The sequence below is a fragment of the Hoplias malabaricus genome, chromosome 16, assembly GCF_029633855.1.
Source record: "Hoplias malabaricus isolate fHopMal1 chromosome 16, fHopMal1.hap1, whole genome shotgun sequence".
NCBI classification, from domain to species: Eukaryota; Metazoa; Chordata; class Actinopteri; order Characiformes; family Erythrinidae; genus Hoplias; species Hoplias malabaricus.
The window spans coordinates 25,055,398-25,081,776 of record NC_089815.1 but is presented as its reverse complement, the minus strand read 5'-3'; the positions used below and the strand labels follow the sequence as shown (position 1 = coordinate 25,081,776).

At 40.9% G+C, this 26,379-nt stretch overlaps 2 protein-coding genes across 3 annotated transcripts; both read left to right on the top strand.

Moving 5' to 3' along the window:
• Positions 1 to 13: 13 nt before the first annotated feature.
• homer3b (homer scaffold protein 3b) lies at positions 14 to 13,464 on the top strand. The gene is made up of 9 exons (XM_066647877.1): positions 14 to 495; positions 2,802 to 2,958; positions 3,069 to 3,200; positions 3,595 to 3,702; positions 6,728 to 6,867; positions 8,552 to 8,708; positions 10,037 to 10,147; positions 10,294 to 10,374; positions 10,699 to 13,464. Exons 1-9 carry the CDS (start codon positions 491 to 493, stop codon positions 10,882 to 10,884), a joined length of 1,077 nt encoding a protein of 358 aa, XP_066503974.1. The 5' UTR covers positions 14 to 490; the 3' UTR covers positions 10,885 to 13,464.
• Positions 13,465 to 15,490: 2,026 nt separating this feature from the next.
• Positions 15,491 to 25,557, top strand: si:dkey-13m1.5 (uncharacterized). 2 transcript variants are annotated; one of them, XM_066648336.1, is made up of 12 exons: positions 15,491 to 16,106; positions 16,700 to 16,806; positions 17,840 to 17,931; positions 18,410 to 18,510; positions 19,066 to 19,172; positions 19,416 to 19,602; positions 20,068 to 20,162; positions 21,618 to 21,804; positions 22,272 to 22,366; positions 23,580 to 23,772; positions 24,237 to 24,331; positions 25,360 to 25,557. In XM_066648336.1, exons 1-12 carry the CDS (start codon positions 15,557 to 15,559, stop codon positions 25,492 to 25,494), a joined length of 1,944 nt encoding a protein of 647 aa, XP_066504433.1. In that variant the 5' UTR covers positions 15,491 to 15,556; the 3' UTR covers positions 25,495 to 25,557. The 2 variants fall into 2 exon arrangements, with proteins under 2 accessions (XP_066504433.1, XP_066504434.1); XM_066648337.1 differs by having other exon boundaries at positions 15,656 to 15,816.
• The last annotated feature ends 822 nt before the right edge of the window (positions 25,558 to 26,379 follow it).

Here is a 26,379-nt window from a genome sequence, read left to right as displayed (position 1 = left end):
GGCGACACATCGCGTTTACAAGTTTTTACAATCCAGAAAGCGGCTGTAGCAGAGTGAAAGGCGCTTCGGCTTCAGCGCTGTAGACTAGTTTAAAACGAATTTGCAGACAAAAACTCGCGGAATTTATCACAAACGAGAGTGTGTGCTTTCTCGCAGCAAATGAACCCCCACAAATCTTTCAGCATTGCGTGAGAAGACAGAAAATGGAGGAAGAAAACGAGAGTTGGCGGATATACTACAAACAAAGGAGAGAGACCCACAGTCCTCGGAGAACATAACGGTCAAAACAGTGCAGAACAATCCGAAGAACTGAGGTTAACGCTTTTTAACGCTTTAAGTCTACAGCACACCCACATAGATGAGAAGAAAAAGCTGAATAAGAAGTTGTTATTTACTCTGAAAGGCGGCGTTTACAGAGATAAAGCCCTGCTCCGAGAGGCACTTCCCGACGTTTGTGTCAGTTAGTGTTAACGTTCCAGTTTGGTGGAAAATGGGGTGAGTTTCTCACATAGATTTCAGTGCTTTATGTTCCACTGCAAATGTTAGCCATTCCTAACTCAACTGTATTACTTTCCGTCTCTTCCTTTTCCCTCTTTTTCTTTCAGTTTGTGGAGGCAGTATAGCGGTTATTTCAGTGTGAAAAAGCCTTTAGTTTATCCACATTTTGCCTTGTTCCTTTGAACTTGGTTCCTTGGTTTGGTCTGTTGCTCTAAGCTATGAAGCTATAAGCTGGTGCTCAATACAATCATTTTTTTCCTTTGAGAGGAGTTTTGTTTTATGGTGTGCTTGGGACTCAGGAGTTTCCCAACCTTGAATGTTTTTGTGTCATTTCAAGGACACTGCTGTTTTTTTTTTCTTTTTGCAAACCCAACTGTAATCTAATGGGGAAGTAATTATCCACTTGAAAAAATAGGCACTTAATAAATTACCATAAAGAGACAGTATCTCATAGTCATGGCTTACTATCTCATGATTATGACCTGCTGTCTCAAAATGATGACCTCAGTTGACTTAGCATCTCATGATAATAAGATCTTGTCTATAGTCCTTAAGAATCAAATAGTATGTGAGTTAGTAGGTGGCTTTTTTTTAAATAAACATCCCCCACTGGTCAGCATTTAAACCCCTGTTCCTCAAAATTACAGATTTGGAAGTTATTTCCAACTCCTCCTAATGCCTTAAAAGGGACTCAGATGTAACAGTTGTTTTCTTCTTTCAGTGTGCATGCCTCTCATCCACTCGCCTGCAGCTCAAAGACCCACCCTGCAATTTGCCTGGATTGTTTCTTAGGTTTAAGATGTAAAAGACTCTGTCTGTCTGAATTTGCCCATTTGATACTGTGATACTCTGGAACACTGCAGTTTAAAGCAGAAATGCTCAGTCATGGCCTTGACTGCTTGTTTCACCCATGATATGTCTTCTAGCAAATGAATGACGCCACACGGACATGTTATCAAAGATAAAATTGAAGGGGGTTCTTTTTAGTGGCAGATAGAAATAATAAAAACTAACATTGTTGACAGGATTTGTCCTTCTGACACTGACATATCTAGTGTATTGACTGATTGATTGATTGATAGATTGATGTTGGTTACTTAGGGTTGTACCGAACTGCATTTGAATTGTGATTAATATCAGCTACAAATAGCCAGACAGAAACTGTCAAAGGGAGCATGCATGGTTTTTAAGGTTTCATTTTTGTTGCTGTCCTTCAGATTCATTTATTAAATTGCACTTAAAACTGACATTGCGTAATTGCGGTTACATTGCATGACATTAAATGGTGGATTACATTAAATTACATTATATTAGATGGACTGTTTTAATGATGTGGGTTTTTTCAGCCTCACTGGCGTGGATTCACATCCCCTTTTACAGTAGCCCGAGTGAGCAAAGGGAACTGAGATAGACTGTTCTCTAACTAAATCCTCTCCTGAGGCCCGACCACAGACGTGCTGCCAACAAAGCTGTTGTGGCAGTTGGGTCATGATTGCTCAATCAGATGGTGCATTTTTATTCAGGAACCCCATTGAAAAGACATGGAAAGAACCAGTAATTTTGTGGCACTTGGCAGACACTCATAACCAGAGCAATTTTCTACAGAGCAACACAGCAAATTTCTACATGCAAGGGAATCGTGTTACACACTATGCTACACCAGCCACACATAGAACAATTTTTTTAAGTCGAAGAGAAAGTGGTGGGCGGCACAGTTGCGCAGCAGGTTAGCGTCGCAATCAGACAGCTCCAGGGACCTGGAGGTTGTGGGTTTGAGTCCCGCTCCGGTGACTGTCTGTGAGGAGTTGGTGTGTTCTCCCTGTGTCCGCGTGGGTTTCCTCCCACAGTCCAAAAACACACGTTGGTAGGTGGATTGGCGACTCAAAAAGTGTCCGAGTGTGTGAGTGTATGTTGCCCTGTGAAGGACTGGCGCCCCCTCCAGGGTGTATTCCCACCTTGCGCCCAATGATTCCAGGTAGGCTCTGGACCCACCGTGACCCTGAACTGGATAAGGGTTACAGATAATGAATGAATGAATGAATGAGAAAGTGGTTGTGTTGAAGTCAGCCTCCTGCCTGCTCCTCTGCCTCCATTCCTCTTCGGGAAACCTCTTACAATACCTCCCAGACGGGAGCTGTTCAATCAGACGTAGAAGGACATAGGTGGTTAATGTTTTAGCAAAAAAACGTTGACTTTCTATAGATGCTAAATTACGTATTTTAAACCCCAGGTGTAGATTGAGCTTTTCTGTAGTTAATGAAATATACATGATAAAATGTAATGTAAATATTATTGTACCACAGGGAACAACCGCTCTTCAGTGCCAAGGCACATGTTTTCCAGATTGATCCAGCCACCAAGAGAAACTGGATCCCTGCCAGCAAGCATGCAGTCACTGTCTCATTCTTTTACGATGCCAGCAGGAGTGTATATCGCATCATCAGTGTAGGAGGCACCAAGGTGACAAACAAATGGCCATAAGGTTTTGTAATGTACACACTCTCTCTTTAAGCAAAGTATCTGTTTGGTTGCTGTTTAACGTGTCTCTTTCTGCCTTCCCTTTGATACAGGCGATTATAAACAGCACTATTACTCCTAACATGACTTTCACCAAGACATCACAGAAATTTGGGCAGTGGGCAGACAGCAGGGCCAACACCGTCTATGGCTTAGGCTTCGCCACAGAGCAGCAGCTTCAACAGGTAAAGAGTTTTCCATGTCAAGGAATTAGCTTAATTATGGAACCGTATTGTAGCTCATCATATCATAACTTAATGTGTTTAATGTAGTGTAAATGTAAAATAAAACAATGCCTGCAGTGGATCAGAATTGATGATAAATAAAAGCACAGATTATTCGTGCATATATTTTAGCCTTAAAAGTTATTTACATTCATTTGATTTAAAGAATGAATTAAATTTATCAAAACACCCACAGAAACACTCATCTGATTTGTGAATTTTGAAATTACAAATTTCAAAATGAAATTATTTGCATATTTCACACTCCTGTGAAATTGGTATTATTAAAATCAATATTGCATTCAGTTGAAATGGTGAAATGGTTTTTGTCTCTATTTCTTCTGTATCTTTATAGTTCTCTGAGCAGTTCAAAGAATTAAAGGAAGCAGCACGACTTGTCCGGGAGAAGTCCCAGGAGAAGTTTGAACTGATCAACACTGGTCTAAACATCGCTGCACCACAGGTTCTAACCACACGTTTTACTTTGGCTACTCGATTCACGCACTGCCGTCACACAGTGTGGATCAGACACAGCAGAGCTACTGGAGATTTTAGACTGTCGCAACTGTTCTGAGATCAGGCCTCCCACCAAAACATACAGCCCTAATCGACTTTATCCTCTAGTCCTTAATAAAATATATTGGGCAAGAAGGTGGCAAAAAAGACTTTACTAATCCTTCACACAGTTATTATAACCATTTAATGGGAGGCTAGTAGTGAGGACCAAACATAACTACAGGTCACTGTGTGGATTTGAGCATGGTGCATTGTTCATTCATATTTCATCACTAAATATCTCTGGGATATGGCGCAATATTACTCCACATTTCAATTTGGACAGGATTAGTTTAACCTGGGGTCATTTTTACTGCTCGTTTTACAGTAGGTAAAAGGCTCAGGACTATTTCCTGAGACGGCAGCGCACACTCAGGAAAAATGACTGAAATAGTTCAGATGGGATTAAAACTACTGAAATACTCAGGTAATATTACTTTACCCCCACGGCCACAGGTAAAATTAACCCTGTCCGAATAGGGCTTAACTGTGTAAGGTTTATGTAAATTTCAAGCATCTTATCTCTGTAGTAACTTGAAAACATATTTGAGCTGTTTTTAGCTGGACTTTTTAGCTGTACGCTGCATGCTTGTGTATGCAGTATCACTAAACACAGCCTCGTACGGCAGCTGACCAGTGAGAGAGGCTGATTTTAGCCACTGTGGAATTAAAATCACTTCATGCACTCAGCAGGGCACATGGATTCGATTCACTCGGACCATTACTTCACAGCTGACTGACCTTTTATATTCTCCATTTGGACACACTCAACTCTAACTTCTATATTGTGCTCAGCAAAGACATGAGTCTAATATGACATGACAGACAGGTTTTTTCTTTCAGCCAATATTGATTTTAAGCTGATAAAAGTTTGATAACTCATAATTTAGGCCAAACTAATTGGATTTATGCTCCAGTAGTTAAACATTGCTTTATTAAAAGATATGATTTGACCTCTTGCTTCCAGAATTTGAAACTCTGTCACCGTGTTGCAATTCAGTTGGCCTAAGCATGTTTTTCTTTAGCATAAAAGGAACATTAATCTCATTGTACATATTTGCTGTGTACATAGCTTTAAACTTGCTGAAGAATCTGAGTATTTCTCGTAGCTTAACCTTTCTAATGCAGATAATAGTGTGAACAGATTACATCCAAACGCTACCAGTCTTGTGTATTGTCCAGCTGCTCTGCTGCTATCTGGGGGAGTTCATAGTGCACTCAAGTGTGCTTCTCTTAAGCTACGTATGGGAAAGCCATATGCGTCTGCCACTGAATGCGAGTTATTTATTTATAATTTGACCTCGGTGTTATAAATGCTCCAAGGCAACAATGTGGGCCTTAGGTGGCCAGTATAAATGCTCCTCTTATCAATTAATAAAGCCATTTTTTGAAGACAGCATTCAGCCAAGGGTGCATTAAAAACATGAAAGCAAAGAAACACGAAAAACATATGAATAAATAAGTAGCCAAGATGTACTCTGACTGCACTGTTTGAGATGTAGTGCATCTCCCAAGCTGTATAGCTACTATCTGTTTCATCTGTTTGTAAGCATACAGTTTTAGAAATCTCTGCTCTGAAGTACCTAGGAGTAGTACACCTCTATGAAAGTCTTCAGTGTTTATGAAACTCAAGCTTTTGTTGCAGCCTGAAAGTGTAGCGCATCTGACGTCTGTGTTGAACTATTTACAGTGCTGTCAGGCTACATACATTTTTCATAGGTTGCTTTACCATGTTGTTAGTGCTGTAATTCACTTTAATCTGCAGTGTATTAATGAATATACAACATAATCAAGAGAACCTGAGATGTGTCATGTTACCTGTGTTCTCTTTTTCTGTTTTTTTTTGGGTCTGTGCTGCTGTGGAAATCTTCTTTTCAAGCTGTCTCAGGTGAGTGTCCTTTGCAAGAATATTTCTCTGCTTTCATGACCAAATTCCTGTGTTGTCTGGCGGTCACAGGTGTAAACGAGTATGGAGCGTGAAGGTAAGTATTCTGTGACACAGATATCAGGAGCTTTTAGATGACATTTTTATGTATAAGATCATTTCTCAGTGTCATATCAGGAGAGGACTGAATTTAAAGTCAGAAATAGTTGCTGTTAATAGTTGCCCTGCCTTTAAGGCATTGGCTACGCTAGTATTGCTTTATGTTTAGGTAGTAAAATGTCAGAAGGGAGAGAAATATGTCAGGAATGCGTGATCCCTCATTACTTTTGCATGACCCTCTGGATGTATAATTAATCAATCCCTGCTTTAGCCAGCACTGACATGTCATATCTTTGGTTATTAGCTTTACTCACTTTCTTCATGTCCTGCTGTAGAGAAGGCTTACTAGTCTTTGGGTACTGAGCCTTGGAAACAGAACCAGTTCCACTGGGGGAAAGCTGAGTTTGAGATGGATTAATAATACAGGCCTTTTCTGAGTGTAGGAATCTAAAGCTGCACTACAGCACACATGCTTTTATATGATTGTGTGTTCTGTGGTGAAGCATGAAGACTTGGTTTATGTAGGGGATAGCTCTTGCTTCAATACTCAGGATTAGGAAGCAGAAATCTGTTTATTGTATATTGGCTTTATGAAACAAGGGTTACAATTGTCATTGATAAATGCAACAGATTTTAATATGCACTGGACTAGTCTCTCGTTTGTCCAGTTAGAATGGACATTGCAAATTTATTCTGGCAATTTTTAGCTTGCCGGAAAACTTGACACCGTACCATTGATGCAAACTACTGAGAAGCATTACCTAGACTGTGGTTCTATATAGGCATGAATAAAGATGAATAGATTCCCCAGTAAAAGTGCTGGCGTGTTTGCAGTCGTTAGTAATTTCAGTTAATTAGCAGAAGCATGGAATTTTACCCAAATTGAATTTACAGGGTGCTGTCTCTAGATGGATAAATATATTTTGTTTCATTTGTTTGGACCTTGCAGGGTCTTTCTGAAGAACACCATTCTCCACCACCTCTTCTGTGTGTGAATGGCCCTGGGGAGGACAAGCTGTTCCGCAGCAAGAGTGCAGACATTGAGCAGACCTCAGAGAAGGAACATGTTAAAAAGATGCTCTCTGAAGGGTAATGCGTACAGTGTTAACAATTCATGTTTTGCGTGCTGTGACTAAACAGGCCCACTATGTGCAGTGCTATGAAAATTAAATATGTTTAACACTAAGTGGTGTCAGATGGTGTCAGAGACAATGCATTAACAGAAAATATTGTAGCAAAATTAATTTCTTTTAGTATGCCATTTTATGAACTAAATTTGGTTCAATAGTCCTTTTTTTCTTCAGTAAATTACATTTTTTTAAAGCACTGTTAAATGTGTTGAGTTTTCAGATTTACCTGGTTTTAGATTATTTTTTTCTCTCCTGGGTTTGTTTACACTTCAGGGATTTCATACTACATTAATTGGTTCTGTGTCTTGGTTGGGGAAAAAAAATGGCAAGACCCTTACTGGGGGTGAAATTAGTATTCATGTTTCATTGCCTCTTGGTTGGACTAAAGCTGTCCTGAGGTTGCTCGTTTGTACAAAATCCTCATCTCTAACTGCCAGACATGTTCTTCCTCATCAGTAGTTTTCTGGGGCAGTGAAACAGCTAAATGCCAATAACGTTCTGCCTTTAAGAACATTACACACTGCGATGCATGATTTCACTCATGTTGTGAAGGTTTTTATTTTTTTTTTAGAAAGATGTTTTAGTTGAGACCTATATCAAGCATTGTTCATTGTGCGGTCTCTCAGTGACATTCATGTCATTATGCATGATTGCTTTGCTCTGGAACTCAGCTCTACACATTAGCAGTTGCTCGGCGTACTTCATCATGCAGATGTCATCCACAGATTGTGAATGTGGCATGTAAAATATGTTGTTCACAGTACAACAAAGAGTGAGTATTTATGAAGATTATAGTAGCAGTCAGTTTCATCTGGAAGTGTGCATATGGATTAGAAGATTGTAAGGCATCTTTTTGAAAGTCATAATTTATTTTAATTATATTCAGCAACATATGTGTTTATTTTTTTTCCCTTCTTCTTCAAAAAGAAAATTCCCTGACTGTGGATATGCAGTTTATGCTCAAACGTTTTTGGACACTCATAATTCTACTATGCGCACACAGCTTGAATACTGAAATCTCCATAAAATCTTTGACCAATAGAATGGGACTATCTGAAGAAGCTGCACATGAGGTCACCAGACTCAGTACCGTGTCAACTAAAGCAGTATGAATCAAGAAAATTCAGTACATTGAGTAGTTTTAGGGCGGCATGGTGGCGCAGCAGGTAGTGTCGCAGTGACACAGCTCCAGGGACCTGGAGGTTGTGGGTTCGATTCCCGCTCCGGGTGACTGTCTGTGAGGAGTTGGTGTGTTCTCTGGGTGATCCAGTTTCCTCCCACAGTCCAAAAACACATGTTGGTAGGTGGATTGGCGACTCAAAAGTGTCCGTAGGTGTGAGTGAATGTGTGTTGCCCTGTTAAGGACTGGCACCCCCTCCAGGGTGTATTCCTGCCTTGCGCCCAATGATTCCAGGTAGGCTCTGGACCCACCGTGACCCTGAACTGGATAAGTGCTTACAGATAATGAATGAATGAGTAGTTTTCCATTTGTGACTGGGTCTGCATGCAGTCAGTCAACATGTTTATAAGAAGAAATGAGGATGTTTTGCTGGTATTTACAAACCTTTGGTCAAATAATGTAAGTTTCTAAAATTGTAACCATGCACTCACTCTGTTTAACTGTTATGTGTGTTTTCCTGTAGCTCAGTTTGTGAAGTAAACATGGAGACAGAGCTATACACACTACAGCAGAGCAACGCTAAGTTGGTTGCAGCACTCCATGAAGCCAACAGCAACATTGAGCAGTGGAAGAAACAGCTGTCTGAGTATCAGGAAGAGACAGACCGACTGCGAGAGCAGGTACATCCTTCTGCCTGCTGACTTCTCTTCATCTGTCCTTCAGACTCCTCTGAGATTTGCTTGGGGCCATAGGTCATATACCTTTAGCTAACAGTACACTGACTTCACTAATTAAGAAAAGTGCCTTGAAACAAATCAAGACGACATACGAGGCACACCATCACACACATCAAGATGTTCATATGAAGGTACTGGATAACATTAAATATTGATGGCTAGTTTAAAATAAAAATGAAGTTCTTGGCATGAGTTGTTCATCAGAGTGTATTTGTCGCTTTGAAGAGTAGGCCTGCCTAAATAAAGATCTGACCGTTTTTCATTTCCAGACTATTTAAAGCACATAAAAATGCTTTTACTCTGAAGTTGGCAAGGGAGCTGATGAGTGCTGATATCACAAGGGAATACAATGTGTGGGCTTTGGCACTATTTACAAAGTAGTACTGTCAGGAATATCTACAAAACTGTGTTGTTTTCTAAATATGAACCTGCTCAATCTTTTGCACATTAAATTGTAGCAAATCAACAAAGACGGCATGTAATTTATTTTTAAAAAATCTGTCACCTTTTTTTGCAGTGAAGTGAGTTCCTTGGCTCATTAAAAAAAAATCAAATAATGTTTTTAATTTTACTGGATTTGCAAAACAATGTGTTTGTTTGGAGTTTTCATAGTAGATCTATTTGAATCATGCTGCAGAAACATTCAAACTGATGCATAAAATCCCTGGGAACTTGATATTGTCTATAAGGAGAATACAACAAAGTGGAGGAAAGTAGTTCAGGTCTCAAGGGAGAGTGCAAGGAATGGTATTTTTAGAGTACAGTAATGTATGGCCATTGCCTTAAAATGTAGAAAAGACAAACGACCAGTGGGGACTTGCTTCTGTTAGTTTTTTCAGGCACAAACAAATACGTGTAGCATTCTAAACTGTGAGTGTGCTGAAAATGGCTGCAGTGTCACTGCCCTGTTTTGCCTTGCCTCAAGGGAAAACAAGTTTTTACTGAAACAGAAGAGAGATCTGTTGCCTTTGAATCATGGCACACTCCTACCATGGGCTTTTGGAAGTGTGTGTCTGTGAGTCAAAGCAAGATATGCGCAGCGGCCTTCGGAAAAGAAAAACGCATTACAGAGAGAAAATGGTGCTGCTTGTCATTCGTAGCTGTGGTAACTCTGACTGGTCCCAAAGGTATGATTTTCAGATGAGAAGATGGGCAATGGGCAATTTCTGTTACAAAAAAAAGAAGAAGACTGTGTCTCTGAAGTCATGGAACAAAATGAATGACAGAAAAGATATGGTTCATTTCAGTAACAGTATGTTTATGGATTTCAGGTAGCAGAGATGGAGGCACAAAGTAGTTGTCCTGGTTCTTCAGAGAAGGGAAGTGAAGAGGCCTCTCATGCTGTAGAAGAAATACAGGCCCTTATAAAAGCTAAAGATGAAGTAGGAACACTCTTACTCTATTACTTTAGTTTCAGGTGTGTGTGGGGGAGTGTGTGGGTGTGTGGGGGAGTGTGGTCATTTAATATTTTCTTAAATCAGTGGATGTCCTTCAGATCATGAACATTGTTAAAATAATATAATTGCAGGAAATTAACACCCTACAGAGCAATAAATCATATTTAGGAGAAATGGAGCAAGAAAACGAAGAGGTTAACAAAAGAATGCAGGTATGCTTGGGCTTCATTCATAAGCTTTGTGTATTAATTAGAGCACTAGATGTTTCACTCTTGTTTGTTTTAGGTGTTGTATAACTGACAAACAGTTCTGATTATTAATCGAGTAATTGAAAGGGTTTTTTACGCAAATCAATATATATTCAATAATAACTAGGCATTTTTAGCTCATCCTAAATACTTGTTTAAACACATTTCTTTTGGTTTGTTTGATTGTTTATTTTATTTACTTTACTCACGTAAAATCTTGACCGCCCTAATTTGCATTTCCCATGGTTCAGCATATGGTAAGTGCCACTGTCTCTGCTTTGCCTGTAGGAGCTGGAGGAGAAAAATGCTGAGCTGGAGCTGCAGGTCCAGCAAGCTGAGCAGACATTAGCATCATCGCTGGACGCACGGCAGCACGCAGAGAGTGAAGTGCGGAAGGTCATTGAAATTCTGGACCTCAAGATTTTTGACCTGAACAACTTGCGACAGAACTTGGCAAAACTTGTTGAAAATTAACAGCTAGAACAGTCAGACTGATGGAGAGCCATGATGAATATGACCTCACTAATTTCCTAGCTGTTTGCTTCTGGGAATATGGCTGTGTGTACAACACGACTGGTAAGAATTGTGGCGTGGGGATTTTGAGGAAATCAGTATGTTCTTATCAAGGCAAATGATCTGCAGTTAATTCACTACAGTAGAAACACAGTGGATGACTTTGGCATGTGGGTTTTGCAAGAGCATATGAGAAAATGGGCTCTATCCTCTTTCAGTCTTCTTCCTTTACAATGTGGGAAGCACAGAGCATCGCTTTCTTCACTGTTTCTTTTTACTCTAGGTCTCCAGTCATTGACTCCCTGATGATTTAATAGTTATTCTTAAAAACAGCACAAACTGGATTGAACTGCACTAAAAATCCTAGGAAAGAAATCCATGTATACAACACAGTGGCAACAGGTACAAAAAAAGCTTGGAAAGCTGTACATTAGTGACTCTTATTACTCATTTTTCTCTGTACATAACTTGTGGTTTGTGTGTATTTCCTGTTAGGTAATTTTTCTCCTTAAAGCACTTATGGTACTAAGCAAAATTCAAAGACCACTCTTTCTAATTGTCAGTCAAAATTGCCATTGAGGTTTTTCCGTTTTCAGCTTCTGGTGTGCTCAGAGGAGTGGACCAGATCTCAGCATCACTGATTTAGTTTGGGAAATCGGGTCAGGAGAAGTAGAAACTGCAACTAACTTACAAGACTGAAAAATACCAGATATTTTTGAAAGAAGAAAATGGTACGTTTTGAATGGTCAGTTTGACTGGGAGCGAAATAAATTTAAGGGTGGACTAAGAAGTTTGCACTGTGCTGTAGGTTACAGATTAGCAGAGTTAAATGTTGGCATTGGTTATATTTTCTCTGCAGATCTCTATAAAACTAAATGACACCAGAATGACACTGTTAGGAGATACACATGGTAATAGTAGGTAATGTTCGCTGCTTGTAAACGCTTAAATAATTCAAACAAAGTGTATCTGCATAAATACTCTGTCTGTTTGTGGAGTTTAGATGAATTACGTTTGTAGTATTAAACTAACACTAACCACTAGAAATAGAAGCACTTAACCATTGCTTGACCATAAAATGTAACATCACTATTTGTGTATGTAATCACTCATTATTATTATTATTATTAGTAGTATTATTTTACTATACAGGCTGCTATAATGAATTGATTAGGAATGAAAGCACAACGCAAAAAGGGGTCATTAAACCTGCTACAAATTAATCCAATATTACACCTGATGTAAAAAAAACAATATTTATTGTAAACAGAGTTTTCCTGTAAACTCGATTGTCGTATTATATTCGTATTTTCTGACTCAAGCCACTTTACAATGGTACTGTTCATTGCAACTTTTTAAGGTATAATTGTAATGATTAGTGTATCATTTAACTCACAGTAATCACATCATATTATAACTCACTATACACTACGTATAAATATTCAGTGTATTCCTGATTCAGCTTTGTTCGCAGCACAAGAGTTTAAACCTGCCTCAGTGGAGTCTTTGTTCACTGAGATAATAGAAGGTGCTAATGCTACAAAAAGGTCAATAATTACCTAGTAATTATTGGTCAAAATGTCTTACCTTAAGCACAGCATTTTAAACCTGTTCAGCTCTGCACACCTCTGCTATGAAAGCATGTGTTTAACTGATAATACAAATTAGCAGAAGCTTTTCTAACTTTCTCTTCAACAAGACTTTTGAATAAAGGCTATTTTTCTAATGCTTGGACATGTGGGATATTGTCAATTTTGTATCAATACACAATGTGTATTTTTCCTTATTGTCACTTTCTTTGAGGTTTCTGTAGTTTTTTTGCACTTATCATTTCTTCAGACTCTGTTTGAAGTTAACAGAACATTTTGTTACCATCTATTAATGAGCTCTCCAGTATGAGCTGCAAACAGACCAGGCTGAGACACACACAAGTGTGAATGAGTAGAGCTGAAGCTACAGAACGTGCTTTTCAGAATGGACAAGTTTCAAGAGCCTTGCTTGTGTAACATCCACTGTGAAGTTATGAATTCTCCAGATGAGAACATCTTTCAATTAAATGTTTAAAACCCAATCCTCTAGGTTCCTTCAAACTGAATTTTAAATGACTTTATCAGCCCACAGCAGCCACGGAGCTCACAGATAGATTCAGTTCCAAAAGTTGACCTGATGAATTGGAAGTTTTTCGCTGCACTGCATTGCGTGATCCATCGCTGAAGCAACAGTGGTTTCACAGCCCAAGGAAGAAACAGTTCTGCCTCTTTCTAGCCTCTTCTGTCTCTATGGCTGAATTTGTCTCTTGTTGGTGCACATAGCCTTAAAGAGAACAGGTCGGGTTATAACTTGGAATTTCTTCAGCATTCAGAGTCAGGTCTGAGGGACGACACAATGAAGAATATCAGTGATTGTTATTGCGTTTTAACAAGTCAAGTGCACTGCTTGGGAATGGTCCATTTACAAGCTTTATTTGTAGATTTTGGACCGTGACCATTTTTGTAAATATTTCCTAATGTATTCAAAAATAAAGAAGCTAATGTGCTGTCTGGTCCACTTTAAGTTTTAATAAATAAATGACAAAACTATTATTTATAAAGCACCGAATCTGCACATAAAACCGGAGCGTGACCAGCGTATTAAACAGATTTCCATGTATTTAAAAAGAACAGAAAATGTGTTGACCTGAAAAACAGAGACAAGCCAATGGGCAAACTATTATGTTTATAATTATTTAAATGTAGCAAATTAAAATTACACAGTGGCGCAGCAGGTAGTGGCGCAGTCACACAGCTCCAGGGACCTAGAGGTTGTGGGTTCAATTCCCGCTCCGGGTGACTGTCTGAGGAGTGTGGTGTGTTCTCCCTGTGTCTGCGTGGGTTTCCTCCGGGTGACTGTCTGTGAGGAGTGTGGTGTGTTCTCCCTGTGTCTGCATGGGTTTACTCCTGGTGCTCCGGTTTCCTCCCACAGTCCAAAAACACACGTTGGTAGGTGGATTGGCAACTCAAAAAGTGTCCGTAGGTGTGAGTGTGTGTGTTGCCCTGTGAGGGACTGGCGCCCCCTCCAGGGTGTATTCCCACCTTGCACCCAATGATTCCAGGTAGGCTCTGGACCCACCGCGACCCTGAACTGGATAAGCGCTTACAGATAATGAATGAAATTAAATTTATATAAGTTTATGGTCATAACCTCAGCACCTGCCCAGATACTTCTAATAAAAGTGTGACTGAATTCAAATGTGTTTCTTTGTGAAAATGAGATACAGAACAGAAAAGAACACCAGTCAATCACAGAATATTCCTTAAAATTAGTTATTTTCCACAGTTTGTCAGTTTCACTCTTTTTATTCTAATGTATTCATGGTGTACTAATTTCCAGGCAGACTGAGGCTTGATTCCCAACCTGAGTAACCACACTTCTTGCCTGTTTCTGTAGCATGATTAAAGCTGAAAGTCTCTCTGTACAAGAGCATAAGAGCAAATGCCATAAATGTGAATTTCTCTAACAACCCCCAGAAATACAGATACCACAGGCTACAGAGCATCATTTTCAGTCAGGAGTTTTATCAACCAAACACAAAATATTAAACATTGCTTATGTAACTCAAACTGAAGCTGCTTCCATCCTCTGAAGTTGAAAGTATGGCAGAGCTGTAATTCCCACAAACTCATTATTTCAGCCTCGGCTGCCGCCTAGAGTTTTGTTGATTTGAATTAGGCAAAATGAGCAATGACAAATGAAGGGTATGTCCTCTGTCATTAAAAAAATCTTCACATCTGAATGAGACAGCACCAAGACGCTGTAAGTGAATGTGATTTTGAAACTATTGAAGAAGCCGCTGGTCAGAAGATATTAAGGAGAGTAAAGAGAGATTGTGTTATGGTTGTCCCAGGAAACCATTAATAATTCAATCCCCTCCTACAATAAACTGCATGTCAGTGCATGTCAGAGGGGATGCTTTGAGCTCTGAGAGGAAACAGAACAAGGTAAACATCTTCTGTTTCAGGGGCTACACTTCGTTACTGCGTCTAAATATGTGTTTTTATAAATAGGGGCACATCTGTAAAATTCTTATTGCATGTTGCAGTTTTACAGTGGATCTTTTTATAAATCATATTCGAATTAATCTGTCAGCCATCTGCCAAAAGTCTGCAGCTTATACCAAGTTAAGTGACTGGGTGAGGACTGTGTGAGCATATGGAATTGCTCATAGCTGTGCGTGAGTGTTTGAGTGACTGAATGAGTGTGAGAGTGACTTGGTGAATGTGAGAAATTGTCCACAGGGGTGAATGACTGGGAGTGTGTGATGCCCTGAAAAGGATGGATTGGAGCGACTACATAATCAAATCTGATCCTTGGCTGAATTGCTACATTGGTTACAAAGGGGACATAGTGCTAATTGCTGCAGGACTATAACATTATAACTGCTACTCGGCTCTTAACTCTTGCCATAGTGAGGCCTTATGACATCATCCCACATCATAGGGCTTCTATTTGTTCAGTCTCAAAGTTCCATGGAACATCAGCACTGTCCTTGTAGAGAGGACACTGTCATCTGCAAGCATTCTGACTCTGACCTTTTCAGGTGCGACAGTAAGTGAAATTTGCAGCCAAGGAACTGGTCAACGTTGGCCATTTTAGAATGGCTATCACAGCAAATTCAGGCAAGATCTTTCAACCTCCTTTAGGAGAAGTTCTCAAACGGTCAAGGTTATCAAACCTCCCATTTTTGGGTAGATACCTGAGAAAGCCACCTAAGATGAACTACGAATCAACTTTCAAGAGAGACTACAAATATTTTCCTTTATTGGAGAAAGAAGACACTAGTTTTAGATCTATCCCTTCAGGGGTGCTATATGTGAAGCGTCAGCAATCTGATGAGTTCCAGACAGAGACCAACAGGTCCTTCCCTTCGCACCAGCCACTTCCTATCATTCATACTCCAGAACGGAAGCTACATGATAGCAGCGTGAAGATGCAATTAGACGAGAGATACCTGAACATCACCACCACTCAGTCTGAGAGCTACAAATGTCTGACCACACCACCCCCCCCAAACAGATTTTTTCATCCTGCCACGGTCATCAACTTGAAGTGGACGCAGGATAAACTTCTTCCAGACACCACTCAGAGAACCTCATACATTCCACAAAAAGTTTCACCGTTTGTGAAGCCCCAGGTTAAGCACCTAGGTAGGTGGTGTGGGTTGTTTTCTTTTATCTCCTGCTCTGAAAAGAATGGTGCCTTGGCAAGTGAAAAATCCTCAGTCTAGCTAGAAACATCCAGTCAATATCTATCTATCAATATCTAAGATTTCGCTTTTTGTGGTTGTTGTAAAATATGATAAAATTGCTGTTTTTTTTTCAAGATATTTACTTGCATTAAGAAAGTTTATCAAGTGAGATATCACCACTGTCACAAATCGTTTTTCTCATTTTAAGACACAAATCCGAATGATCTGATAATACATTGAGAATCATTTTCCAAGTGAGGCACCACATATACAGTGACAGGCCTGTAACTCAGTCACTCACGTTTCAGGGCTGCAAAACAATAGGGTGCTTTCCAGTGCTTTCCATCAAAGACACAATGTCTACGTTTACTAGATAAATTTACTTAAAACAAGTAACGATCTTAGACCAACCTACCCCTAAAAGGACCTAGAACTAGTAGCTAAACCTTGGATGATTTCACTTGCCAAGACAACATTTCTACAGTGAAGTCTTTTCAGCTCAGTATTTACAGATAACCATTTGTTGATGGATGGACCATGTTTCTAATTAAGGTGGAGTTTCACCAATCGCAAGAAAGGGAGGAGAGTGCCCCAGCTTCAGCTCCAGTTACGAAGAGCACTTCAAGTATAGATGCTTCTCTCCTCCTCCCACTGAGAAGGTACAGTCAGCCAAGGTTAAATTTAAATGAACCTTAAAAAATATCACAAATCAGTGGTTGAGATGTAAATACAGGAAATTCACAGTCCCCACAGTCAGTCGTCTGGTGGGACTGTATTTTCTTACAGTGGAGATGATAGGAACCAGGTGTCAAAATATGATTTTATGAACTACCCAAACCCACCAGTGATGCTACACCTGTTTTATTAATTCATTTATAGTTTGTAACTGATTATCCGGCCTGGGTTGCAGTAGGAGGCACCCTGGATGGGGCGCCAGCCCATCACACACTCACACATTCACTCCTATGGACACTGAGTAACCAGTCAACCTACGAATGTGTGTTTTTGGACTGTGGGAAGAAACCCGAGCAGCACGAAGGAAACCCACGTCTACTCAGTTTCACCCCCGGAGTGGGCCTCAAACCCACAACCTCAGGACCCTGGAGTTGGGAGACAGCGGGAGTACTTATTGCACCACCGTACAGCCCCCTCTGAGTGTTTATATGTATCTTAAATGTATATCAGTAAGGGTATAATAGTGGTACGTCTGAAAAAGAAAAATGTTTTGCAGCTGCACTATTTTCCAATATATTTTATAGCTTATTTATTACAATTTAGTTTAATAAATTGCACAGTGGCACAACAGATTCCAGAGTCTAGGGTGCTGGGTTTAATCTTTACCTTGTGTCACCATCTGTGAGGAGATTGCCGTTTTCTCCCTGTGCCTGAGTGGGTTTCCTCCAGGTGCTCTGGTTTCCACACACAATCCAAAAACACATGCAGGTGAGTGGTTTGACTGTTTGAAACTGTCCACAGGTGTGAGTGTGTGATTACCTGGGTGAATTAACGATGCCCTGTCCAGAGTGTGTTCCTGTCTTGAACCTAATGGGTCAAAGTAGGATCCTGGCCCTGGACATTTTGAATCAGAACAATCACTTGGTTGTTTACAGTATTTTTCATATATATATATATGCATCATATCCTTATACTGTAGTTTACATTATTCTTATGTGTATGTTCCCTGTGGCTCAGAAATTCCCCTGTTCCGTGATAATGGGAGACAAAAGCATATTAGAAAGAGAAACAACTCACTCAGCCGCATTCGGGCACAAAGGAGCTCCCAGGTACGTTCATTATTAATTACTTTTATATTAGTTTTATGGATAAATGAGTTAGTGTGACAGGGAAAGGAAAACTCAAAGGACACAGAGGAATGGTTAGATCTGATATTGTGTTTAGATTTTAATACAGCTGTTATTTACTATTATATATTATACTTTTTTTAGCTGCAATAAAAAAATGTCAGTGAATTTTAAATCAATATATTTAATCCTGAAAAACCCTCAGCAGATTGTTGGTCTCTTGTACTGTATTTGGTTGGCACTGACTCTATTGGTCCTCTTTTTCCCAGAAGGGCCCTTCCATTAAACCGCAGCCTTGGCTTTTCCTCTTCCTCCTTCTTTCTCTACTCTAAGGGGTCAATCAGTTCATTTCTGTTTTCCAGATGACAGAGAGGATCAGGATCCAGTTCATCAGTGTCAGTGGTAAAATGAAATAATAATTATAGAACATTATAAATGACTCAGGCGTTCTCATCCTCAGCCCTGTCTCACAAAAGGAGCGTCTGCCTGTCAGTGGTGGGGACGATCGAGGTCACAAATGGACCACAACCACATCTGACACCTTTCCTGCACACAAGGCTGGTGAGTGGAATATAAATAATGTTCACTGCTAAAAACCCAAAACCTCAGAAACCTTTTTATACACGGATGGGAAATTTGCTAATAATCTCCTCGTTTTAAAAGTAGGTTGTAAATTGGGAGATGAATTTGGCTCTGTTTTGAAGCTGTCTCTTCGTTGTGAAGAGCATGAAGAGGTGAACCAGCATGATCCCAGTGGGTGACGACCTAAATCAGCACCAGACCTGCATTAACCAGTTTAGACATGCAGTAAATACATGGTGGTCTAAGCTGTTGTATCAGCACGGATGTTTTGAAATGAGCAGGACCTGACCAGCAGATGGAGGCCTTTCAATCATTTTTAACCCATAACAAAGCGTCATGCAGTGATCTGAAACGTTCTGCTCTATATCTTCTTTCCTGCTGCCACAGTTTACACTTGACCTTCACATGGTAGTGTGTACACAGTGAAGGAAATTAGATTACACATCAGTCCGCTCCACAATGAAAGCCTAGAAAGAACAAGGTAAAGATACGCTCAGTTTTGATTTCTTCTGTTTTTTGTGTTTTTTGTCCTAGAACCAAATCGTGTGAAGGTGACGAATAAAACTCTCAGCTCCTTCTCTCAAGGACACACAGACAACCAAATGAGGATGACCACCACCAACACCCACGTCTTATCAGAGGTGGAACTGCTGTCCAGAGCTTAGAACGTGTTGGGATGTGTAGTCTACTAATGTGTCAAGATTGATAGTCCTCCATTACATTTCTACCATGTTTACAAAGAATCAAGAAACAATGGTTCCCCAGATCAGTTTGGTCATTAGGCCCTGCATTAGTGCTTTATGATTATGAGCTGCAGAAACTTTGCACACCCCCAGAACTATTTTTCTGAGGCCTCATCGTAATATTTGCATCATCCTTCGCAGGAAAAACATAAGCAGATCCCAGTTCGTGTGAGTCGAACGAAAACCAAGACTAGGAGTGATGTCCCGCTTGGGCAGCCTGGAATGGAAGGGATGTTTTACAGCACAACATACAAGGATATCTATGATCATAAACAGCAGAGTCCAGCCCAGAACCGCTTTCCTTCTGGACGATATCTGAAAGATCAAGGTATCTTTGAAATCTTAAGCAGGGGGTTACTGCAGCTCTGGCAAGACATAGTCCTCCAGCCCAGTGGGGTGACTTCTATACTCTAACTCAGATACAAACCAGCCAGTTAAATAAGTTGAATCTGAGGTGTTTCTAAAGGATAATCATCACACTGTGCCGGGTACTAGCCAACCAGGAAAACTATGACCTACAGCAAAATAATATACCTGACCTATACAAATGATGCAAAGGTTCATTTTTGGGCAGAGTGTATTCTTAATTTCAGTTCTGAAGGCTAAAAAACACATTCCCTCCAGGAGGAAAACATGGCCTTGCTATTTTCTGTCCAAGCCGCAGTATCTTAATCTTTTTATGTGATATCTCAGAATAACATCTTATTGTGTGAAAATACTGATATGTTTCATTTATAAAACTGGGAAAATATTTATAAATAGCTAATAATTTTTATGATCTTTGTTTCCACAGCTTTAGAAGTTATTCCAGCTCTTAGTAGAGTGCAGATGGATTACACTCCTCTAAAAGGCAGACGAAATGACTTAACCCCTGAACAGCTGCAGCAGGTAAACTATTTTCCCCACATTTTCAATGAACTGTCACTTTCAAAGCATCGTGTTCACATGCAAGCTGAAAGTGCAAGCAACATTGCAAAGTTGCAGTGCAAACAATGACCTTTATGTTCTCAAACAATAAGCATATTAAAATGAACCAAGAGGATTGTTTTATTTATAAACTGAAATATTCATTCATTCATTCATTATCTGTAACTGCTTTTCCAGTTCATGGTCACGGTGGGTCCGGAGCCTACCCGGAATTACTGGGCATAAGGCAGGAACACACCCTGGAGGGGACGCAAGTCCTTCAGAGGCGACACATACACTCACACATTCACTCACACACTCTGTCACGCCTTCGCCCTGTCAAGTCTGTTGTCCCTGCCATGTGCTTTATTTGCACATGGCTTTGTTTGTTATTGTCCTTGTCTCCGCCCCTGTCTCCGCCTTTGTTCCGCCTCCTCGTCTGTCATGTGTTAACCCGTCCTCCTCGTTATCTGTCCAGGTGCGTCTCGTCTGTGTTGTGTATTTAAGTCCCCTTCCCTCACTTCATGTTGTCGAACATTTCTCCTTTTCTCCTTTGTCTAGTCGGTCGTGTTTTCTAGTCTGTCCGTCTGTCTCCACAGCTTCTCCGTGTTTGTTTTCTTAGTCGTTGTTTCATGTCGTAGTTTCTTTTCATTTATCGTTACTTCATTAACTCTTTAGTCTGTCAGTCCCATTTGCCCTGTTTAGCTCCCCGTGTTTAGTTTAGCCTGCTTGGTTCCCTGTATGATTTTGTCCTGTTAAAGTATCTTTGTTTTGTTATTTTCCTTTATTAAAAGTACTGTGTTTTAGCGAGTGCGTCCGCCTCCGTCAGTCCGCCCCTCGTTCCTGACACACTGACACCTATGGACACTTTTGAGTTGCCAATCCATCTACCAACGTGTGTTTTTGGACTGTGGGAGGAAACCGGAGCACCCGGAGGAAACCCACGCAGACACAGGGAGAACACACCATACTCCTTACAGACAGTCACCCGGAGGAAACCCACACGGACACAGGGAGAACACACCACACTCCTCACAGACAGTCACCCGGAGGAAACCCACACGGACACAAGGAGAACACACCACAGTCCTCACAGACAGTCACCCGGAGGAAACCCACACGGACACAGGGAGAACACACCACACTCCTCACAGACAGTCACCCGGAGGAAACCCACGCAGACACAGGGAGAACACATCATACTCTTCACAGACAGTCACCCGGAGGAAACCCACGCGGACACAGGGAGAACACACTACACTCCTCCATTACATTTCTACCATGTTTACAATGAATCAAGTTTACAATGGTTCCCCAGATCAGTTTGGTCATTAGGCCCTGCATTAGTGCTTTATGATTATGACCTGCAGAAACTTTGCACACCCCCAGAACTATTTCTCTGAGGCCTCATCGTAATATTTGCATCATCCTTCGCAGGAAAAACACAAGCAGATCCCAGTTCGTGTGAGTCGAGCGAATACCAAGACTAGGAGTGACGTCCCGCTTGGGCAGCCTGGAATGGAAGGGATGTTTTACAGCACAACATACAAGGATATCTATGATCATAAACAGCAGAGTCCAGCCCAGAACCGCTTTCCTTCTGGACGATATCTGAAAGATCAAGGTATCTTTGAGATCTTAAGCAGGGGGTTACTGCAGCTCTGGCAAGACATAGTCCTCCAGCCCAGTGGGGTGACTTCTATACTCTAACTCAGATACAAACCAGCCAGTTAAATAAGTTGAATCTGAGGTGTTTCTAAAGGATAATCATCACACTGTGCCGGGTACTAGCCAACCAGGAAAACTATGACCTACAGCAAAATAATATACCTGACCTATACAAATGATGCAAAGGTTCATTTTTGGGCAGAGTGTATTCTTAATTTCAGTTCTGAAGGCTAAAAAACACATTCCCTCCAGGAGGAAAACATGGCCTTGGTATTTTCTGTCCAAGCCACAGTATCTTAATCTTTTTATGTGATATCTCATAATAACACCTTATTGTGTGAAAATACTGATATGTTTCATTTATAAAACTGGGAAAATATTTATAAATAGCTAATAATTTTTTAATGATCTTTGTTTCCACAGCTTTAGAAGCTATTCCAGCTCTTAGTAGAGTGCAGATGGATTACACTCCTCTAAAAGGCAGACGAAATGACTTAACCCCTGAACAGCTGCAGCAGGTAAACTATTTTCCCCACATTTTCAATGAACTGTCACTTTCAAAGCATCGTGTTCACATGAAAGCTGAAAGTGCAAGCAACATTGCAAAGATGCAGTGAAAACAATGACCTTTATGTTCTCAAACAATAAGCATATTAAAATGAACCAAGAGGATTGTTTGATTTATAAACTGAAATATTCATTCATTCATTCATTATCTGTAACCACTTTTTCAGTTCAGGGTCGCGGTGGGTCCGGAGCCTACCCGGAATTACTGGGCGTAAGGCGGGAACACACCCTGGAGGGGGCGCTAGTCTTTCACAGGGCGACACACACACTCACACATTCACTCACACACTCACACCTACGGACACTTTTGAGTCGCCAATCCATCTACCAATGTGTGTTTTTGGACAGTGGGAGGAAACAAGAGCACCCGGAGGAAACCCACGCAGACACAGGGAGAACACATCACACTCCTCACAGACAGTCAACTGGAGAAAACCCACACCGACACAGAGAGAACACACCACACTCCTCATAGACAGTCACCTGGAGAAAACCCATGCAGACACAGGGAGAACACACCACACTCCTCACAAACAGTCACCTGGAGGAAACCTACGCAGACACAGGGAGAACACATCACACTCTTCACAGACAGTCACTTGGAGGAAACCCACACAGACACAGGGAGAACACACCACACTCCTCACAGACAGTCAACTGGAGAAAACCCACGCAGACACATAGAGAACACACCACACTCCTCATAGACAGTCACCTGGAGAAAACCCACGCAGACACAGGGAGACCACACCACACTCCTCACAGACAGTCACCCGGAGGAAACCCACTCAGACACAGGGAAAACACACCACACTCCTCACAGACAGTCACCCGGAGAAAACCCACACAGACACAGGGAGAACACACCACACTCCTCACAAACAGTCACCTGGAGAAAACCCACGCAGACACAGGGAGAACACACCACACTCCTCACAGACAGTCAACCGGGAGGAAACCCACACAGACACAGGGAGAACACACTACACTCCTCCATTACATTTCTACCATGTGTACAATGAATCAAGTTTACAGTGGTTCCCCAGATCAGTTTGGTCATTAGGCCCTGCATTAGTGCTTTATGATTATGACCTGTAGAAATTTGCACACCCCCAGAACTATTTCTCTGAGGCCTCATCGTAATATTTGCATCATCCTTCGCAGGAAAAACACAATCAGATCCCAGTTCGTGTGAGTCGAGCGAATACCATGACTAGGAGTGATGTCCCGCTTGAGCAGCCTGGAATGGAAGGGATGTTTTACAGCACAACAACATCCAGGGAAAACTATGATCATAAACAGCAGAGACCAGCCCAGCCCTGCCACTTTCCTTCTGGCATATACATGAAAGATCAAGGTATCTTTGAGATCTTAAGCAGGGGGTTACTGCAGCTCTGGCAAGACATAGTCCTCCAGCCCAGTGGGGTGACTTCTATACTCTAACTCAGATACAAACCAGCCAGTTAAATAAATGAATCTGAGGTGTTTCTAAAGAATAATCATCACACTGTGCCGGGTACTAGCCAACCAGGAAAACTATGACCTACAGCAAAATAATATACCTGACCTATACAAAAGATGCAAAGGTTCATTTTTGGGCAGAGTGTATTCTTAATTTCAGTTCTGAAGGCTAAAAAACACATTCCCTCCAGGAGGAAAACATGGCCTTGGTATTTTCTTTCCAAGCCGCAGTATCTTAATCTTTTTATGTGATATCTCAGAATAACATCTTATTGTGTGAAAATACTGATATGTTTCATTTATAAAACTGGGAAAATATTTATAAATAGCTAATAATTTTTATGATCTTTGTTTCCACAGCTTTAGAAGCTATTCCAGCTCTTAGTAGAGTGCAGATGGATTACACTCCTCTAAAAGGCAGACGAAATGACTTAACCCCTGAACAGCTGCAGCAGGTAAACTATTTTCCCCACATTTTCAATGAACTGTCACTTTCAAAGCATCGTGTTGAAGTTGAAAAAAAAAGTTGAAAGTGCAAGCAACATTGCAAAGACGCAGTGCAAAGCAATGACCTTTATGTTCTCAAACAATAAGCATATTAAAATGAACCAAGAGGACTGTTTGATTTATAAACTGAATTATTCATCCATCCATCCATTTTCTGTAAGCGCTTTTCCAGTTCAGGGTCGCGGTGGGTCCAGAGCCTACCTGGAATCATTGGGCACAAGGCAGGAATACACCCTGGAGGGGGCGCCAGTCCTACACAGGGCAACACACACACTCACACACACCTACGGACACTTGTGAGTCGCCAATCCACCTACAAACGTGTGTTTTTGGACTGTGGGAGGAAACTGGAGCACCCGGAGGAAACCCACACAAACACAGGGAGAACACACCACACTCCTCACAGACAGTCACCCGGAGCAGGTCCCTGGACCTGTGTGACTGCGACACTACCGTGCCGCCCAAAAGTGAAATATGTTGACATTAAATAAAATTCCAATATTAGGCTGGAGGGGTATAAAGCTCCCTAGAATTCGGCTGTGAGGAGTGGAACTGTGATCTCTGGTGGTCTGTCTAATATCGTTGGCATGACTGGTGGTGGCAGTGAGCCAAAATGAACCAGTCAGCTTCGGTACCTCACATTCCTAATTTTATTGTGAATAAATGCAATCAAGCCCCCTCCAGGGTGTATTCCCGCCTTGTGCCCAATGATTCCGGGTAGGCTCTGGACCCACCGCGACCCTGAACTGGATAAGCGCTTACAGATAATGAAGGAATGAATGAATAAATGCAATCACATTCGCACAATATCGAATCCCAAATCGAATGTAATCATTCCAGAAAATTTAACACAAAATGGAGCGAAGAAGAACAGACTATGTATTAGTCTTAAATTTACACAGAAAATATGGATAAACAAGTAACAGTACATTTGTTTACATTACATATAGTTACATATTTTCTATTGTCATTCCAGGTTAAAGCCTCTCACATCAGCTTCCCTTACGATGGACACTGTTTCACAACAACCCACGGAGAAACTTATGGGCCCAAGCCCTACTCCAGAATTACTTTCAGGAGGTCTTCCAAAATCAGCAACATTCCCTTCTAAGAAAACCAGCATGCATAATACAGCACTGAAAACATGTTAATGTGACTGTAATGAGACTGTCTCCCCGTGTAAACTTCATTAAAGAACACTTTGGTGTTCCACTCTGTTGATTTTGTATTTATAACCAATAGTGGACAACATATACAACAGATAATGTCACCATACACACGGTAAAACTGCTATTTATGTTTTTATGTTTCTTATCTTCGGCAAATGTCTTATCACAACAAGAAACCTGGACAATGGTGCTACAACAGTCATCAGGACATCACAGTTAATATGGGCTTCTGAGCTAATACATTAGCTGTTTTAAAAATATCGCTACCCAAGCTGAGACAGGCAGTCATGCATTACTCAGCTCAACTCAACTTTATTTGTAAAGCACTTTAAAAACAAAAGAGGCTGCAACAAAGTGCTGAACACTGCAGGTATAAAACAAAATATAAAACACAGAACAGTACACCAATAAAACAATATGAGCAACAAACAGTAAAAAGTACATTTAAATAAAACCATACACAAATAAGATGCAAAAATAAAAATTATGTTAAATTAAAAGCCAAGGAATAAAAGTGGATTTTGAGGCTGGTTTTAAAAGTGGACAAAGAAGAGGCCTGTCTGATCAAAACTGGCAGTTCATTCCATAATTTCGGAGCTGCAATCAAAAAGGCTCGGTCACCTCTGAGCTTAAGCCTGGACCTCAGTACCTCCAGGAGCAGCTGATCAGCGGACCGGAGGCACAGTGCGGGCACATGCAGATGAAGGAGCTCAGAGAGGTAAGGCGGGGCGAGTCCATATAAGGATTTAAAAACAAATAAGAGAACCTTAAAACGAACTCTAAAATGCACAGGCCGCTAGTGGAGGGCGGCCAGAATGGGAGATATG

Coding starts and splice junctions, on each gene's coding strand:
- si:dkey-13m1.5 (XM_066648336.1), top strand. CDS start 15,557: ATGGCTATCACAGCAAATTCAGGCAAGATCTTTCAACCTCCTTTAGGA. Junction 19,173..19,415: donor ACACCCACGTCTTATCAGAG/GTGGAACTGCTG, acceptor CATCCTTCGCAG/GAAAAACATAAGCAGATCCC. Junction 23,773..24,236: donor CATATACATGAAAGATCAAG/GTATCTTTGAGA, acceptor TTGTTTCCACAG/CTTTAGAAGCTATTCCAGCT.
- homer3b (XM_066647877.1), top strand. Junction 8,709..10,036: donor CAGACCGACTGCGAGAGCAG/GTACATCCTTCT, acceptor TATGGATTTCAG/GTAGCAGAGATGGAGGCACA. Junction 10,148..10,293: donor TTATAAAAGCTAAAGATGAA/GTAGGAACACTC, acceptor ATATAATTGCAG/GAAATTAACACCCTACAGAG.